At 52.2% G+C, this 18,876-nt stretch overlaps 1 protein-coding gene across 2 annotated transcripts in view; it reads right to left on the bottom strand.

Moving 5' to 3' along the window:
- Positions 1 to 13,654, bottom strand: part of MRC2 (mannose receptor C type 2) — a 56,319-nt gene extending 42,665 nt beyond the window's left edge. The window contains exon 1 of one of the 2 annotated variants that reach the window (XM_045080875.1): positions 12,911 to 13,654. In XM_045080875.1, coding sequence (XP_044936810.1) covers positions 12,911 to 13,046 — 136 coding nt within the window. In that variant the 5' untranslated portion in view covers positions 13,047 to 13,654. The remainder of the gene's footprint in view (positions 1 to 12,910) is intronic. The other variant, XM_045080874.1, reaches the window with a different exon arrangement.
- Between the last annotated feature and the right edge of the window lie 5,222 nt (positions 13,655 to 18,876).

The raw sequence follows: 18,876 nt of genomic DNA, 5'->3' as shown, positions 1-18,876 counted from the left end.
TGATCCCAGGACCCTGCACAGCAGGGGGTCTGCTTCTCCCTCACCCCCTTCTGTTCCCCCTCTGCTCATGTTCTCTCACTTTCTCTCTCTCAAATAAAATCTTAAAAAAAAAAAAAAAAGAATTAAAAAACTTAAAAACAAGGGATTCAGGGGCGCCTGGGTGGCTCAGTCGTTGAGCGACTGCCTTCCGCTCAGGTCATGAACTTCGGGGCCTGGGATGGAGCCCTCCCTCGGGCTCTCTGCTCAGTGGGGAGCCTGCTTCCCCCTCTCTCTCTGCCTGCTGCTCTGCCTACTTGTGATCTCTCTCTGTGTCAAATAAATAAATAAAATCTTAAAAAAAAAAAACAAAACCAAGGGATTCATAAGTACAAGATTCAGGACAGAAATTGGGTTGGTGGGAAGGAGGGGGAAGTCAGAGGAGAAGGCACATAGCTAGACAGAAGAATTGGACTGTTCTTTCTTGGATTAGGTGGTGGGTTCACAAATATTCATTATATTTTAGTCAATATTTATTTATTTATAAAATAAAAGTAAGACCCAAACAGGCCTGCATGGCATCCCTGGCTTTGCCACTCACCAGCTATGTAATCCTGGCTCTAAGTTTGTCTGGCTCAGTCTCATCTGTGAAAAGGAGAATGGGAGACTTAAAATAGAGTCTTCATGGAACTGCCCAACTGACTGTGACAGACTTTTACAGACTTAGCAAAGTGTGGTCTCCATTTGTTGCGCAGTCACACAGAAACTTTCGAAAAAGCAGAAATGCTCCCCAAAAGCTGTCCCCTAGCTTAGGCGCCTTTCTGATTTGCTCTCCAGTCTGGGACAAACGTGCTGCTGCTGTCGGGTGCCTGCAGAATTCTGTGTCCTGCTGTTCCGTAAGGTCTCAGCCCCGCTGCTCCTTCTGTCAACACTCGAGGTCTAAGTGCAAGGCCAAGACGGGCAGGCTCGCGTCTGGAGGGCCGCTAACAGGAAGGGCGTCGAGGCGAGTGTCCACCGCCGCAGGGCGACCCTGCTCTGGTTTAGGGGACCGGCCCGCGTCTTTGGAAAACCTGCCCTGAGGCCGACGAGCTTCCCCCCTCCTGCCGGGGCCTCTCTGCCTGCAAGTGAAGGTTGAGATTCCAAACCTTCGTTTGAAAAAAAAGACGGGAGGGGCAGGCGAGGAGCGGTGGGGAAAACTGTAGCGGGGGGGAGGGGGGTCTCCGTCTCTGGGGTCGCCCACCCAGTTCCCTAGCCGCCCTCCAGCCCGGCACAGCCGAACAGCCTCGGCATGCAGAACCGCAGCCCCAGAGAGCACCCAGGCTTCCGGGACGCGGGGGGAAATGGACCCCCCCCCAGGGAGCCTCTGATTGGCTCCGCGGAGTCACATGCTGCGCTCTGGGACCAGTTGCGTGATGGGAATTGGAGAGGGGCTGGAGTCACGTGGTTAGGCAAGGTGAAAGTTGGCCCTTGCGCCCCCATTGCCAAAAATGTAGACAAGTTCAAAGACAAAAAAGCCGTCTCTGTAAGCATCACTGTCAGATACTATATAACACAATATAGTGTAGTACAGTAGAATATGACCTGTGACTTCCTTTAAGTTTTGATGTCACTTTTCTATCAATTTTGTCTATATACTCAAACTACGACATATGTTCATGTATATATTATAAATATGCATATATATGTAATATGTGTATATTTATAATATAGGTATACATCTATACAATATATATGCAGACACATCACATATCCATACACTTTTTTACATCTTGTTTTTGTACTTAATATTTCAGCAAAAGGATTTTTCTGTCTCCAAAAACTTTTGTAAAAAACCATTTTGATGGCTGTATGATGTTCCACGAGGTGATATACCACATTTCATTTGTTCATTATTAATAGTCTTCAATTTAGGTGGTGCCTGGGTGGCTCAGTGGGTTAAGCCTCTGCCTTTGGCTGGGGTCATGATCTCAGGGTTCTGGAATCCAGCCCCGCATCGGGCTTTCTGCTCAGCAGGGAGCCTGCTTCCACCTCTCTCTCTGCCTGCTGCTCCGCCTACTTGTGATCTCTCACTCTGTCAAATAAATAAAATCTTTAAAAAAAATAGTCTTCAACTTATAAAGAGGTTTTCCTAATGATAAATAATGGTATATTGAATATACTGTTACATCAGTCTTTGTTGGCACTACTGTCAGGGCTGAAAATGGCACCTTGTTTGTTAGTAATTTTAAAACATGTTCTGTAGGCTTATTAGATATTGCTACTTGTCTTCTCTGTGAACTCTGTTCACAGACTATGCTGTCTCACCTATTCTGATTTTAGATGCCTGAAAACTACTGGAGTTCTTGTGTTTTTCCTCATTGGCTAGATCTCTCTTCCCTGGTCATTGTTCTTTTAAAATTTCATTTAAGACCCCTTCTTGTCAAAACTTCTCTCACTAATGCTAACCACGCTCCTTGATTCAGAACAGCACAGATCCGTTTTGCCTCTTTCTTATATTTTATACTGATGGGATCATATGGCATGAGACCCCTTGCATCTGGTTCAGTGTTGAGAGCTTCATGCACACTGTTTCATGGACTTGTGGACTGTTCATTCTTATTGCTTTAAAAGTTTTATTTATTTATTTTTTATTTATTTGAGAGGGAGAGCACATGAAGGAGTGGGGGAGGGGCAAAGGGAGAGGGAGAAGCAGACTCCCTACTGAGCAGGAAGCCTGACATGGTGCTCAATCCCAGGACCCTGAGATCAGGACCTGAGCTGAAGGCAGATGCTTAACCAACTGAGCTACCCAGGTGCCCCTGTTGCTTTATACCACTCACTTGTGGAGCCACCACAATGTATCCCTTCTACTATTGATGGGCATTTGGGTAGTTTTCAGTGGGGCTGGATTTCAGTATGGGGCCATTATGAATAATGCTGCTGTGAACAACTTTGCTTTTTTAGGTGTTCTTTCCTTGGTTTAGTTGAAATTCCTTAGATTACCTACTAAATACAAAGGGGAAAAGGCATCTTTTATCTTTTTAGCGTAGAGATCTGGTAAACAATCTGAACCAAGTAACCAAAGTTAGCATTACCAAAGTTAGCAACAGGGGAACAAACCTACTTGATGTGATACAATGGAAATAACACGGCATCACCCATGTAACACATCTTTCCAAAAATGTTTAATGTGAATGTATTGAGTGAACATCAGACAAATATAGACTGTGGACATTCTACAAAACAACTAGCCTGAAGTCATCAAAAATGCAATACTGTAAAAGACAGAAAGACCAAGTAACTATTCTTTTTTTTTTTCCTGAAGATTTTATGTATTTATTTGACAGAGAGAGATCATAAGTAGGCAGAGGCAGGCAGAGAGAAAGAGGAGGAAGCAGGCTCCCCGCTGAGCAGAAAAGCCCAATGCAGGGCTCAATCCCAGGATCCTGGAACCATGACCCAAGCCGAAGGCAGAGGCTTTAACCCACTGAGCCACCCAGGCGCCCCCCAAGTAACTATTCTAAAATAAAAGAGACTGAGGGGCTCCTGGGTGGCTCAGTGGGTTAGAGCCTCTGCTTCCGGCTCAGGTCATGATCCCACGGTTCCTCTCTCTCTGCCTGCCTTTCTGCTTACTTGTGATATCTGTCTGTCAAATGAATAAATAAAATCTTAAAAAAAAAAAAAGGAGAGAGATTGGACAAGACAGGACAATGAATTGGATCCTGGACCTTAAAAAACAAAAACAAAACAGAGGGGGTATTATTGGGACAACTAGAGAAATCAAAACATGAATTGCATATTGCAAAAGGAACTGTATGATATACTTCTTGAATGTCATTATGGTACTGTGGTTATAAAGGAGAATGTCTTCATTTTTAGCTGATGCATGGTGAAGTATTTAGGTGTGAAATGTCACTCCTGCAACTGCGTCAAAGCTTCACCACACACACACACACACACAGTGAGGTAAAGCAAATGTGGCAACAGTTAACAGGTGGCACTTCTAGGTAACAGTAGATGAGTGCTCACTGTTTTTTCAGCTTTCCCAATGGTTTGATAAAGAGTAGGATAATGTTTTTTTCCCACTCAATATGTATCTCTAAGATTTGCCCAGATAATACATGTAGCTAAGGTTCACTGGTGTCACCACTGCATTATATTCCACTGTGTGTCTATACCCTGTAATATATCCATATGTCTGTCTGTCTGTCTTTCTTTCTTTATTTTTTTAAAAAAGATTTTATTTATGTATTTGAGAGAGAGACAGTGAGAGAGAACATGAGCGAGGAGAAGGTCAGAGGGAGAAGCAGACTCCCCATGGAGCTGGGAGCCTGATGCGGGACTCGATCCTGGGATTCCGCAATCATGACCTGAGCCGAAGGCAGTCGTTCAACCAACTGAGCCACCCAGGCGTCCCAGTCTTTCTTTTTTTTTTTTTTTTTAAAGATTTACTTATTTATTTCAGAGAGAATCTCAAACGGACTCCCCAACAGAGCCCAACACAGGGCTCGATCCCATGACCCTGAGATCACGACCTGTGCCAAAATCGAGTCAGACGCTCATCCAAATGAGCCACCAAGTACCTCTACCCATATGTCTTTCAATGCACATTTTGTTTTGGTTTGGGCTGTTACAAACAGTGCTTCCAGGTTCTTTCTAAACCACCAATGCTCTTATATCCTCAGAGCCTTCGGAAGTGAGGTTAAAGATCTCTAGGGTTATACCAGAAAATCCTTCCTCAGGGACCCAGACAGACTACAAGGCTATTTCCAGTTGAATTCCTACTTGCCCTGGCTGGTCTCACTCGGGGCTATTCTCACTCCTCTCAGACAGGTTCCCGATCCCAAGTCTGAGATTTCAGAGGTGTGTCTTGCTCCATTTTTTTGTTTTTAAGATTTGTTTATTTATGTGGGAGGGGTAGGCAAAGGTAGAGAGGTTTTTGTTTTGTTTTTTTAAGATTTTATTTATTTACCAGAGAGAGAAAGAGAGAGAGAGTGTGCACAAGCAGGGGGAGCAGCAGGCCAGGAGAAGCAGGCTCCCCAATGAGCAAGGAGCCTGACGCAGGACGCGATCCCAGGACCCTGAGATCAGGACCTGAGACGCTTCATGACAACCACCAAGGCGCCCCTTCCATCTTTCTTTTGATGAACTTAAAAATTGCAACTAAGGGGCGCCTGGGTGGCTCAGTGGGTTAAGCCGCTGCCTTCGGCTCAGGTCATGATCTCAGGGTCGTGGGATCGAGTCCCGCGTCAGGCTCTCTGCTCAGCAGGGAGCCTGCTTCCCTGTCTCTCTCTCTGCCTGCCTCTCCGTCTACTTGTGATTTCTCTCTGTCAAAAAAAAGAAAAAAAAATTGCAACTAAAATGGCATCAGTGAACATTTGACTCTATTTATGCTGCTTCATATTTTGGGGGGACTACTTTCAAAATACAAGCTTCAGGAAGGTAGAAACTATGCCCAGCTCGTTCACCCAGTGTCCTCAGCACCAAATACTACAGTATGCCTGGCACATTGCTCGTGCTCAGGAAAACAGAACCAAAACAGGTAAATGAATGGGTGAAGAGATGAATGTTCATGTCAGGCATGCCTCTCCGCTTGTTATTGGCGTGCGTATATTGTTTTGTAAGATTGCCTTATTTTCAAGAGAACTCGCCTAGTTAGACTTACGTCTGTGTACTGACATTAGCTGTATCTGTCACATAGAGTTACATAAATTGTCCGTTGTGTTAAAGATATCTTAGTTTGCTTAGCCATAATCTTATCATCTGGCATTAAAATGATTTTGTTTTGTTTTGCTACTTTAAATAGCACTACTATGAGCATTTTTTTTCTCCTTGGGATTAATGCCTTATAAATCCCCCAACGTGGAATTATGAGGTCAAAGGACATGAATTCTTGCATAACTAGTTTCTTACATATTGTCTGAAAGCCTGAATCCTGAAAAACTGAACCCATTTATAATTTTATAGTGCTCTAGTCATACATATGCTTTCTCATAGCTCCGCCAAGAGGAGGTATTCTGGTTTTGCTAGTTTAACTACATATTTAAAGAAAAAAAGTTGATTTCTTTAATTTCTCGTGATCTTGGCACTTTCCACATGACAACTTGCCATCGGAACTGCCCCCAGTGTGATCAGTTACAAATTTATCTATATCCATATTTATCCATATCCAAATTATATATTTCATTGTAATCCCGTTGTCCAATGACATTTAGAAGTCAAGATTCTTTACCCCATTAGTGTGTTGCTTCTGGTTAGGTCTCCCATTAAGGTTTTTTTTTTTTTTTTTTAAGATTTTATTTATTTAGGGCGCCTGGGTGGCTCAGTGGGTTAAGCCTCTGCCTTTGGCTGAGGTCATGATCTCAGGGTCCTGGGATCGAGTCCCACATCGAGCTCTCTGCTTGGCGAGGAGCCTGCTTCCTCCTCTCTCTCTCTGCCTGCCTCTCTGCCTACTTGTGATCTCCCTCTGTCAAATAAGTGAATAAATAAATCTTAAAAAAAAAAGATTTTATTTATTTATTTGACAGATCACAAGTAGACAGAGAGGCAGGAGGAAGCAGGCTCCCTGCTGAGCAGAAAGCCCAACGTGGGGCTCAATTCCAGGACCCTGAGATCATGACCTGAGCTGAAGGCAGAGGCTTTAACCCACTGAGCCACCAAGGCACCCCTCTCATTAAGTTCTTAAGATGAGTTTAAATCTACTTCTGGAATTTATTCCAGTTCATCAGATGTTTTTTCTGTTTAACTCAGTGGTGTCTGTTTTTCATGATCGTGACATCATCTAAACTCTGGAAGGGTAAGTCTCCTTATTGCCCTTTTACTACAAAAAAAACTTCACATCATAAGAAAAAAAAAATTTGTAGCCACCTGAGGTGATGGATGTTAACTGAACTTGCTGGGGCAATCATTTCACAATGTATAAGTTATCTCAAATCATTACACTGTATACGTGAACGAATCCAAGGGTATATGTCAATTATACTGCAATAAAACAGCAGTGGGGGACCTCTTTGGAACACTTGTCTGCTTTTTCTTTCTTTCCTTTTTTTTTTCCCCCCAATAAGGACTTGCTAAATGCCACTGTGTCCTGAGTGCTGTGCTGGGCCAGGGCTGTAAATGCCTGTCCAGGAGGCCAAGAAGGGAGGAAGTGGCTCCACCCAACAGGTGGCCTGGAGGAGAAGAGTTCTGGAAAGAAAGGCTTCTTCCAGCTGAGAACAACTGGAAGGGCTCAGGTCTGCCTGCCTGGGCTCTCTCATTCTCTCTCCCTCTGATAAATAAATAAATTAAATCTTTTAAAATCAATAAATAAAATGGGGTCCCCTCTGTGTAAAAGAAATATTTGTGTGTGTGTGTGTGCAAACTATAAAAACCAGAAGATGACGTCACGAATGACTGACAGGGGTTACTACAAGCCATGGGCTGCGGGGAGGGAGGACCTCAAACTGTTTACACTTGACTTCTGTATGGGCTGCGTTCTGCTGAGCAAGCCTTCTTCTCACTGAGGTTATCAACAGCACCCGCCAGACTGCAAGGTGGGGTGGGAGGAGGGTCGCTGAAATCAGTCATCAGGGAGCCTGGCGACCAGGGGGAGGCAGCACCCCATAGTGACCACTGCTCAGCTCCTGTTTGCCTGGAACCGTCTGGGGGTTTCACAATGATAGTCCAGAGGGGAGGAAATTCCTCAGTTCTCGCCCGCGGGTCAGCTAGAGAAGCTTCATGAGGGGAAGTGAGGAGGGAGGGTGGGGAGTTGAGGGGGTTTAGGAGTCAGAACAGCAGAGGAGAGGGGTTCCCCCCCCTCTAGGATTTAAACTGACGTTCAGAAAAAGGAAGCCTTATGGTTACTTTTAGGCACTTAGAGTAGTTCGCAAAGTGTCACCAAGAAGTAATGGGGTTAGACTTGCTTTGATTTAAAAACAACTACAACAAAACTGCTGTAATTAGGGTTTTGTATGCTGAGGACTGTGTTTTTTCACATTTAAGTCCCTTCATATTCATGTTCTCTCTTCCTAATAATAATAAAAAATGACAACAACTTAATATCAGTTGCTCAGAAATGACTCTGTACCAGGCACGCATCTCGTACACATATTATCTCATTTTTGTGTCACTCTTACAATACCCCTAAGGAGGGGGTACTGCTTTATTTTTCCCATTTTGCAAATGAAGACACTTGAATCTTGGCCTGAGGTCCCACAGCTGATGAGTGGCATTACCTCAGTCCTGATTTACATTTCTGGAAGACCGAAAAGGGGAGGCGGGAACATTCCCGGCCACACCGCGCTCCTGCCTCAGTCTACAGTGGGGAGTACCACATCCGCTTCCCTTTCCAAACACTCTCTGAGGATGCTAGGAAAGGATGGGAAACTGGCTTCTTGTTTTTCCCTACAGGAAGGTGCTTGTCCAAGCTCAGGGCAAAAGCTTGTCACTGTCCTCCTACAGGTGATCCCAGAGAGAGGGATAAAGAGAAGGCCCCTCCCCCATGCTGGGGTTTATCCGGAGAGTGGCATCTGGGTGTTTGCCTCCCCTTAGCTCCAGTGAGCCCAAAGCAGTGACCGAGACTCCTCTGTGTCCTTCTCAGGATCCTGAGTCTCGGAAGGAGGGGCAGCGACAGCCACGGAGGAAAAAGACAAGGGCATCCTAGGCAGAGGAAGTTGTGCGCAAAGGCCTGGGCAGGAGTGGACAAGGAAGGTTCGGTGGGGAGATGGGGCAGAGCGGGCTAAAGGAAGCGAGAAGCAGCTGAGGTTTCAAACCCATCATCTAGCAATCCAACCAGAGGAACCGAAATGGCGGGGGGAACAGCAGGGCTGAGGTGAAGCAGAGAGCATGGGTCCAGCCAGGCACCATGGGAGGGGTCTCTGCATGGTCAAGGGGCCAGGAGAGGACAGGGAAGGGCAGGAAAGGAAAGAACCCTTGGGGTTCCTCATCAGGCCACGTGTGAAGCTTGGGGGTCCACCCAATCTGTCCTCTAAGTGACTGGAGCTGGCTGATGCTGGCAGGTCCCCGGGGTCACAGATGCCACGACGCGGCCTTCATCCGGCCTGCCTGTTTACAGACACCACTCCTGGCTGAGGAGTGACGGGACCTGCAGTGCCCAGGGTGAGATCCAAGAGCTGCGTCACTGCTGCCATGGCCCACCCCACCCAGATTTATAGGATCCAGTCATGGGGAGTGGCCCCTCCCATCTCACGAAGGACCAAACAGGAAGGGACACTTTCTGTCAGCCATACCTAGGCCCTCTGAGTCCAAGGATGCCCCACTGGAGGTGTAGGGTGGTGGGCTCAAAAGAACAGGCCACCATCATCCAAGCTGTCGGCATGGTGTGGGCTCATCAAAGCAAATGAATGAACCCAGATATCCCTGCCCTTGGGGAAGGGGGGCGGGGCGAGGGCTGGCTCCTCCCCCTTAGGCCCCTTCAGTCAGGAGCTTCTGGATGCCCCCTCAGAGCAGGCACCTGAGATACCCTGAGGATGCTATGGCCGGCTTGGTCCCTGTGTCTTGGGCCCAGTGGGCCCGAGGGAGAGACAAGCACCCTGACAGCCGGGTATAAACAGAGGGTTGCCCACTCTACCCTCTTCCTAGGGTTCCTTGGAGGACACATTGAGGGGATGTTCTAGAGGGCTTAGAGCTATTGGAGAGATACCCATCAAGCAGGATCTTCCAGCCTTTCCTACCACATACCCCGGCAGTGTTTAACTCACAGAGAAGCAGCATGGTCTGGTCCTGAAGGGTTTGGGCTCCGTGGCCACCCCTGAGTTCAAATCTTACTTTTATCACTTGCTACTGTGGAGCAGTGTGGTCTTGAGCAAGTGACTTGACGACTCGCGTCTCCTGAGTGCCAGTGTGCAAAACGGATGGTAAGGCCCCCCACCCCTCCAGGGTTGTGCGGTGCAAGGGCTCTTGACTGTGGAGCACGGGGCACGGCACGCGACACCCGGCACAAGAATAATGATGGCCCTTGCTGCTACCGCTTCGACCCTCCGCAGGGAGCAACAGGAGTTAAATTAGTGGTGAATCCACACGAATCCTCTTCTGAGACTTTCACGGTATTTCTGAAATCATTTCATCGGTCCAAATCACTGTACCCGTGCAAGCACCCGAAAGGCAAGATGTCTCTCGTGCGACAGATGGGGACCAAGACCCGGGCTTCCTCTTCCCCTGCCTGCACCCTCACCTCGTCCAGGTGAGCCGGCTCCCAGCACCAACCAAAGCTCAGCCAGCCGCCACCCAAGCCCCGGCAGCCCACAGAAGACAAGAGGTTGGAGCCAGGAAGACTGGGTTTTGCGGGTAGGGGAATAAGAAGGATCTGAGCTCCGTGACTCACCAGGGGCGGGGCCGGAAGTGCAGGCCACGTGTCTGGCTGACCCCCAGCGGCAGCGAGTACCTGCTCCTTTCAAAGGAACACCTCCTTCTCTGCCCCCTAGGCAGCAGGGTCTGTCCCCAAAGGAAAATCTCTTAACCCCCGTTCACTCCTCAGCCTGGGTACACGAAAACCCCCAGGGTTCCCAGGAACCCTCCTTCCAATCTGCACCTCAGTCCTCTGTTCAGTAAGCCCTGGGGTTCCCCACCATCAGCCAGCAAGCCAGCCAGCAAGTGGCTCCCCAATTTTTGGCCTCCCGGGCACCTGGCCAGCTTCCCCCCCATCCCACTCTCTACCCCAGCCCGGCAAGCTTCCACATCGTTCCCAGACAGAAAGCCTAGCCCAACTTCCAGGTCTCCCTCTCTGCTCACCGTCCCTGCCTCTGCAAAGCCTGGTCCCACTCAGCTTCCCTCCAGAGAACCCTGGCGACCCTTGCCCTCCGTCCCCCACACAGTTTCTCCTCTGTCGCAAATACACACCAATGCTGCAATTTACAAAGGTCTTGCAGCCACACCTTGTGGGGCACCCTATGGCGGCGGAGAAGACGCACGTGCTGCCATCACACACCGAGGCATGGCCAACCGCTGCCCCCAAGGGGTGGTGCCCCCTACTCTGCTGCCCCGGGGCTCCCCTGCTGGTGCTTAAAGAGAGCCACCCGCAGACACTCGGGGTGTAGTTCTGCCCCAGCAGCGCATTTCCCCAACCGTTCGGATCCAGTAGACGGTTCCCGGGGACTATCAAATTCATCAGGTACAGGGGGCATGGAGGGAGGAATTCGGCCTCAAGGAGGAGCATTCGGGGCAGAGGGAACAATGATGTGCGGGGACCACGGTGGTTCAACTTTCTATTACTCAACAGCTGCTGTGGGGACTCATCCTTCCAGGGCCACACCCCTAGCTTCCTTCCTGCCCGTACCTAAGCTTCGGATGGGCGTGATCGGAACAATACCACTGGGACGGGCCCCCTCCGAGGCTGTGGGGGCTACAAGTCCCGCCTGAGACATGGCCTGAGGAGGGTGCCAAGAGAGGGGGAGACCAGAAGGTAGAGGGGGCACTCCGGGCGTCCTCCCAGATGGGGCCTCTCACCATTTCCAGCTCCGTCAAAAGCTCCGTGGGGGAAAGGGCCGAGTCAGCACTCTAGCCATGACTCTCCCAGGGCCTGGCTTTAAACTGTGCTCTGGGGCTCTTGGAATGGCCACCCTCCTCCAGGCCTCCCGCCCTGTCGAGTTCCTTCACGGAGGAGAAGACACAGGCGGGAGGGCTGGGAGGCAGGGGGACATCGGCTGAGCCTTGACCTGGGGTGGGTAGGGCCGGATGGCCTGGCTGGTGTCTAACATTCAGCTCCAGGTGGGTCTGGAATTCAGCGGGCGGGGGAGGGGATTCTACTCGATGTGACTATGGGTCCCTCCAGACCCCACCACTCCCATCTGCACAATCGGGACAGCTCCATCGGGCAAATACGTGTCTTGGTTCTCTACGTCACACCGGGCGGGCCAACTGAGCAAGCATCGGCCTCGGCTAGAGGGCCTGGAGCCTCCAGGGGGCTGATGGGTTTTGCACCAAACTGCAAACACTGCACTGACTGTCCCCTTTCACTCACCCCCAGCCCCAAATTAAACATCCAGCCAGCCAGGCTGGGCCCAGCGCGGGGGCTGTAATAACCACACTCCCCCACCGTGCCAGCTTTGACTCCGGCAACCCCCCCACTCTGGAAGTGGATCTTTCCCTTTAGCTCTCAAATTCTTGCTGAGGGGTCTGTCCCTACAAGCACTGTCACCCTTTGAAAGAGCAGCAGAAAGAGAAGGCACAACTTGGGTTTTTTGTTTTGTTGCTTGAATGTTTGCATCTTTAGCAGCTCTTTTGGGGCCCAAGGTCTGTCTACTCTGGAGGGGCGCCCGTTTGGTCAGAGCCACCCACGCCACGCCACACACACACACACGCACACGCACACGCACACAGCACCCCGCTTGTCGCTGCATCCTGGGGACACGCTATTGCCCCACAGAGATCCCTTCAAACAGCGCGGCTGCCACATGCCACAAGCTGTCCTTGAAGGCCGAGTGTGGAAAATATAACCCCCACCGCCCAGATGCCAGGAAGGGCAAACAAGCCCTGACGAATAATTCGAAAACAGTAATAACGCAGGGGTGAGACTGGCCTGGAGGAAGATCCTGGACGCACGGAGCCTCTGGTTTCCCCGGACGCACGTCTCCCGGCCCAACGCAGGGCCGGCGCCGGGTGGTCCAGGAGCGGGGGTGGGCGCGGGGGTCTCCCCGGAGCCCGCCCTCTTCCTCTGAGGCGGCTCGAGACCCCCGGGCTCCCCTCCCCCGCCGCCTGCCACATCTGGTTCCACTCAGGTCCTCCCCCACCTCCAGGCGCGCTCCTCCTCCCCTCTCCCCCCCCCAACCCTGCTTCCAGAAAAGCGAAGACGATTTTAAAAAACCCAGTCACACACAAACACACACACGCACGCACGCACACACATGAACACGCACACGCGCTTCTGGAAGAAAAAAAAAGAGGGAAAGTCGAGAGCGGCCCACTCCTGTCCCCCTCCCCCGCCCGGCCCCCGAAGTTGGCCAAGTTGGCAGCGCCTTACCCGGGAGGGCGGCGGCGGCGGCGGCGGCGGCGTACACGGGCGCACCGGGCCGGCCGAGGTGCAGACCCGCGAGGAGCAGGACGCAGCGCAGCAGGTGACGAGGCCAGGGCGCGGGGGCCGGCCCGCGGGGCTCCATGCCCGCGGCGCGGCGCTGGGGGACGGGGGGGTGGAGGGACCGAGGGCGCACGGGCGCGGCGCGCGGTGGCAGCGCGGGCGCAGGGCTGTGATGATCGCCCGCGAGGGGCTCGCGTCTTCCCTCCGGTCGGGACGAAGTGATGCCTCCCGGGGAGGAGAGAAGAGGAGGGAAGGAGGCTGGCCGGGCGGAGGGAGGGCGGAGGGAGGAGCGCAGAACCCGGGAGGAGGGTTTGAGGGGCAGAGGGGAAGGGAAGCGGGCAGCGTGGGAGGGGAAGGGGAGGAGGCGCGGGCGGGCGCGGGCCCGGGGCGGCAGAGAGAGCGCCAAGGGGGGAAAGAAAGGGGAGGCGGAGAGGAGAATCCGCGCGGTCGCGGAGGACCCCGGCGTGCGCTCTTTCTCTCGCTCTCCGTCCCCTCCCTCTCCCCGCCTCGCCGTCCCTCTATTCTCAGTCCGGGCTTCAAGCCCCAGACGCTGCGTCACAGCTCCCCGGCTGGCGCGGGCGGGGAAGCAACGGCAAAAGTTTCCGCAAACTTCACGGCGTGGCGGGACCTGGGCTGCGAGGGCCGGTGGGGCTGGGGCGCGCGGCCGACCGAGGCGGCCAGACCCGGGCCGCGGGCGCCCCCTCTATCCCGCCTTTCTGTGCAAGTCTGCAGCCGGCGAGCATCCGCTACCTCCACGCCTAGGAGGACCCCTCCCCCGGTCTGGGGGGAAAGGGGCGGAGCCCAGGGTTCGGCCACCAAGGCGAAGACTGGGGGAGGGGGAGGCAGGGCCCCTGCCATGTGCCGAGCGCAAACACTGGCACGTCTTGTTTTATTTAGCATTTGCGGGACCCTGGGGTCAGCGTCCCTGGCGCAAACGGGTGCAGTGCTTTTGCTAGTTGGGGCTGTATCCAGAACCCAAGGGAAAATCTGTGCAGCGAACGCCCCAGCAGACAGACTTCCTCACTCTCACCAGCAACACTACTGCTGCTGGCTGGTCGCAAAGGACCAAACGGAAATTTCATAAAAGGGAAGACAATCCACAGTTATTCCATATTATGCAACAGGTCACCGCAGTGCAGAGCACTGGTCTGCGAGTCAGGATGTTGGAATCTAGCCCCAGCTCTACTTCTGATTCCCTGAGTGGCTCTGGAAAAGTCGCTTGAGATCTCTGGGCTCAGAGCCCGGCTGAGACATTTAGAGACCCTAAATACAAAGGAGATTCACGTTCTCCCACCACAAGTAATCAAATAAAAACACTATGAAACGGTAATATAACTTTTATTGTTTCCTGTGCTGTCCACCTCAGTGTTATTTTTGGAAATAACAAACTCAATTTTTTTTTTTCCTCCTCTTAAACCACCCTGGCCTTGGATAAATCTTTTCCCCATCTCTGCAATGAGGGTATGGGGTCCCCAGATGCTCCTTTAGCTCTGTCTTTACTGGGCTGACATTCTTGGCTAATGTCAGTCCAGAGGCTGCAGAGCGTGGCAGTGGGCACCCAGAAGTCTCCTACAGTCCCCTGGAAAAGATTCCTCCTATCCATACTTGGGCCCTAGAACATGGTTAGCAGCCAGGCCAAGGAAGTTGCTGGTGTTGCACAGCAGGCTTGGGCATCTCTGACAGAACCAAGGCCCTTCTGGTGACTGTGGCTTCACCGCCCTTTGGGACACACCTTGCTGTGGCATGTCCCAGGATCCCAGCGCTCTGCGAGTGACTGGCCGTGCTGGGGCGAGCTCACCAGATGATCCTCTTGGTCTCTCCTTTCTCACAGTCCTGTTATCTCCTAGGGGTTCTAGTATTGGCCAGCTTCACTCAGTGCTCTTTTGTCATCTTGAGAGCCCAAATCACAGCATGCTTCTGCTTGAAGTCGTCTGACAGGCTTCCCTCTGCTCACTTATCTCTGGATGTGCTGGCCACAGTTCTCCCTCTCACCAAGGGGCCCCCTTTCCTCTAAAAGGGAACTCCGGCAAGACACCCCAGGAGCCCTCCAGGTTCCGGAACAGGACTGGATCTCCCTTCCCCACCATTTCCTCCCACCAGCAGGGCAGAAGCCAAATACCCGACATCACCAGTGAATCACGTGGGTCTGGAGTCCTCTACCGTGCGGTCTGCACAGTACAGAGCCCCACGTACACAGGAGATGCTCGCTAATTTCTTTGTTCACCCACTCACTAACTGCTGATGGCTAGCTCGGTGCTAGCTGCTGGGGCAGCAAAGATGAGCACTCGTGGCTGTAGGAGAGTTTCATGTAGTGGGGAAAATCTGACCCAACTTTTGCCATATCCAGGCGGAGAACATGGCTTCTCAGGGTCTGAGGAGCACAAGTGCACTGCGCCCGCAGGGACAGATGTCTGTCCAAGTGTCTGAGGCCCTACTGTCGTCTCTGCCGAGCGTGAGACTTCCTGCTCCAGCGGGTGACGCGCTGTCTTCTGCTGAATGTCTGGGCCCACATCTGCAGCCACCATCTGTCTTAGATCTTGAGCTCACAGGGCAGAGAGCTGGGCCACTCTCCCAGGAGAAGCCAGTCACCCCCACTGCTCAAAGACCCTGCACGCCGTCTCAGTGTGTGGGAGCAGTGTGTGTCCTGAGGGTGGGGGCTTTCACCAGCAACCAGGCCTCCATCTACTTCCAGAGAAGGGCCAGTGTCCTCTGAACCTACAGCTTCTTCAGCTTCTTCCTGTTAAGGCTCGGCTGAACGGCCACACATTACTATGTGCCAGGCATCCGGCGAGGGGCTGGGGACCGGTGAAGTCTATGACCTGGTCCAGGAGATTTTTACCAGTCTGGGAGCTGCTGTGGTGGAGCCGATCCTAAGGACAGAGGCACTGTGGGTTTGCTGAGCTCATCACAGCCAGTTTAGTGCAAAGAGCACAGACTCTGGAGTCAGAAAGACCCCAGTTCGAACCCTGCCTCGCGCACTTAGTAGCTTTGCGATGTTCAGTGAGGAACTTAAGTTCTGAAGTCACGATTCCTCTGTGTAAATGGGGCAACAGTTCCTACCTTGTCCTGGGAATTAAATGTGTATAAAGGTACAGCACAGCCCCTGAATAAAGATGCTCAGGTCATGTTCATCCCCTCCCTGTTTCCCAACTTCCTTTGCCACTCGAACAGCAGGGTGTCTCCCTTATTCCTTATCCCCCAGCCTGCCGGCCCCTCTGCTGCCCAGCACCCCGCTGTCCAGGAGACCTGCACCCGTCAGTTGGATCAGGACTGCAACCCTGGGTGCTTTTCTTCGCTGGAGAGGACAACACAACCTCCCTCCCTGTCTGAACATCTCATACTAAATGATGTACAAAACTGGTATTCTGGAGTGTAACCAACCCAGGTAAGCAGCAGCTCAGTGCTCACTGGGGCTGGCTCGTCAACGCCTGCCCATAAGCATGGAGTGATGGGAAGAGTCCGGGCCTGGGAGCTGCCGCTGAACTGGAATCCCCAGCCATTTCTCACCACCCGTGCCTGAGCAAGTCACTTCTCTTCAGAGCCTGGAGCCCTAGGACGTGCAAGTTTTGGTGTTACTACTCACTGTGCTTTGGCTTCGGGCTCGTCTCACTTTGGTCTCCTCATCCCTGGTTCTGGGGCTCAGCAGCCTCTCCAGCCAGAGGGTGCCCGGGGTGGGGGTGGAGCCTGTGGACAACCCCGGCAGGCCAGGCCTACAACGACAACTTACGAAAGAAAAGAACACAAGACAAGAAGAATGCAACTGGAGGGCCACTTAGGATAGGAAGACAGAAAGGTGTGGTCAGTTCTGACCGAGAGAAGGGTGTGTGAACCCAGAGAGGCCTCTGAGATTTTCCTCAGCCTGAGCCTTTCCAGGCCAGGGGCTCACCTCTGTTGTTCCCACCACCTCTCCTTTCTTCCCGGGCTCTTCCTGCAGCTCAAACTCGGGGGTCTCCATTCAGGCAATTGGACCTTCGGGTCCTTTGAGACAAGCTACCTGCTGGTCCGCAGCATGGAAGATCTCAGAAAGGAATGGGCTGAAGAGGGAAAGAAGGCAGCACGCCTGGGATTCAGGTTTGGCTCCTGTTGGAGAACACGGAGAAGGGCCCCTCTGCTCTCTGGAAGGCCACTGAGTTTGAATCCACTTGATTTCAGGCCAACACCTGTATCAGAAGACCGTTCCTTTAAGGGGACTCCAAGTCCCAGCCTTGCCTTTCTTGAGGAATCGGAGATGATCACCTCATGACTCCTCGGGGAAGCAGGCTGTGCAGATTCCCTCGCCAGGAGCCCCGGAGCCCCCCGGGTGGAGGAGGTGCCACGGAAGGCCGGCAGCCATCGGCAGGGCCCGGGAGTAAGCTCAGTGCAGGCAGGCGCAGGACTGAGCCGAGTGCAGGCTGGGGGCTGCCGCGTGGGCCACAAACCCAAGGTCTCCAGGATCCTCGCTGGCTCCGGTCTTGACTTGGGAAGCTTTAGCAGGTCAGGAGCAAGCTGGCCAAAGTGGGGGATCCGGAGAGGAGCAGAGGTTGGCCTGATGTACCACAGGGAAGTGGGGCCAGCACCGAAGAACAGACTACAGTTGAGGGGATGTAGTTTCCAGAACCCTCTGCTGCCTTACCCGGCTGGTGCCAGGGCAGGGGGTGGGGAGAAGGATGCCACATCCTCCTGTCTGCTCTCAGGGGCCTCTTCCAACCTGAAGCTGCAGCTTCTTTGAGCCTATCCTCGCCCTAAGCGTGGGGCTGAGCCAGTGAGGCCCACTACAGCCCAGGGCTCTGGGCTCTGCATCTCCCCCTTCAGGATGTCATCTGATGTGGTTCCCTGGTCCCCAACTCCCTCTCCCCAACTCAGGATGGACAGGCAGGTTTTCTCTAGTCTCAGTGACCCTCCAAGGCAAGAGGGGCCTACAGTCTTCTGTAGCGCAAAACAGGTGGGAGGCGGCTTTGCAGACAAAGAACCTCCCTGATCCATCCCTTCTACCCGAGGCCCTGGTGGAATAGAGCCCCTGACCAGAAGAGAAGCCAAGTGGCTGCATCCAGCTTGCCCACCATCCACCCCAGCTCCAAGAGGACAGCTCGAACTTCCAGAGCCCCAAGTGACACAGCAATAAGGGGACTGGGGCTCCAATGGATGGTGACCAGCATTTTTAAAAATGAAGTTAAACAGAAAATATCAGAGTATTTCGCACATGAGCTAACTTCTGTGAAACACGTATTGGGTTGAGATGTTAAGGGTTTCCTACTGTGGGCTGCCATCAAACAAATTAGAAAAAAAAATATATATATATATATATTGGGGGTGCCTGGCTGGCTCAGTCAGTAGAGCATGCAAACTCTAGATCTTGGGGTTGTTGAGTTCAAGCTCCATATCGGGTGTAGAGATTACTTCAAGTTTTTTATTTTTTATTTTTTTAGAGAGAGAACATGCACCAGCTGGGATGGGGGGCAGAGGGAGAGAGAATCTGAAGCACGCAGCCCAACGAGGGGCTCGATCTCATGACCCTGAGATCATGACCTGAGCTGACATCAAGCCACTTAACCGACTGAGCCACCCAAGAGCCCCTTAAAATTATTATTTTTAAAAATATTGCCATTGAGGGGCACCTGGGTGGCTCAGTGGGTTAAAGTCTCTGCCTTCGGCTCGGGTCATGATTCCAGGGTCCTGGGATCGAGCCTCACATGGGGCTCTCTGCTCAGCAGGGAGCCTGCTTCCTCCTCTCTTTTCTATCTGCCTGCCTCTCTGCCTGTGATCTGTATTTGTCAAACAAATAAATCTTTAAAAAATATATATTGCTATTGAAGACCGGGGAATCAGCTACATAGATTCCCTGGGCTGGTCCTGCCCAGCTCTGATCTGCTCACTCCCAGACCGGCCCCCATTTCCTCTTTGGGTCTCACATCTGAGGTCCCTCACCACCATCA

Source organism: Mustela putorius, unplaced genomic scaffold (genome assembly GCF_011764305.1).
Source record: "Mustela putorius furo isolate JIRA1106 unplaced genomic scaffold, ASM1176430v1.1 tig00000487_pilon_pilon_pilon, whole genome shotgun sequence".
NCBI lineage: Eukaryota > Metazoa > Chordata > Mammalia > Carnivora > Mustelidae > Mustela > Mustela putorius.
This window is presented reverse-complemented; position numbering and strand designations above follow the sequence as displayed.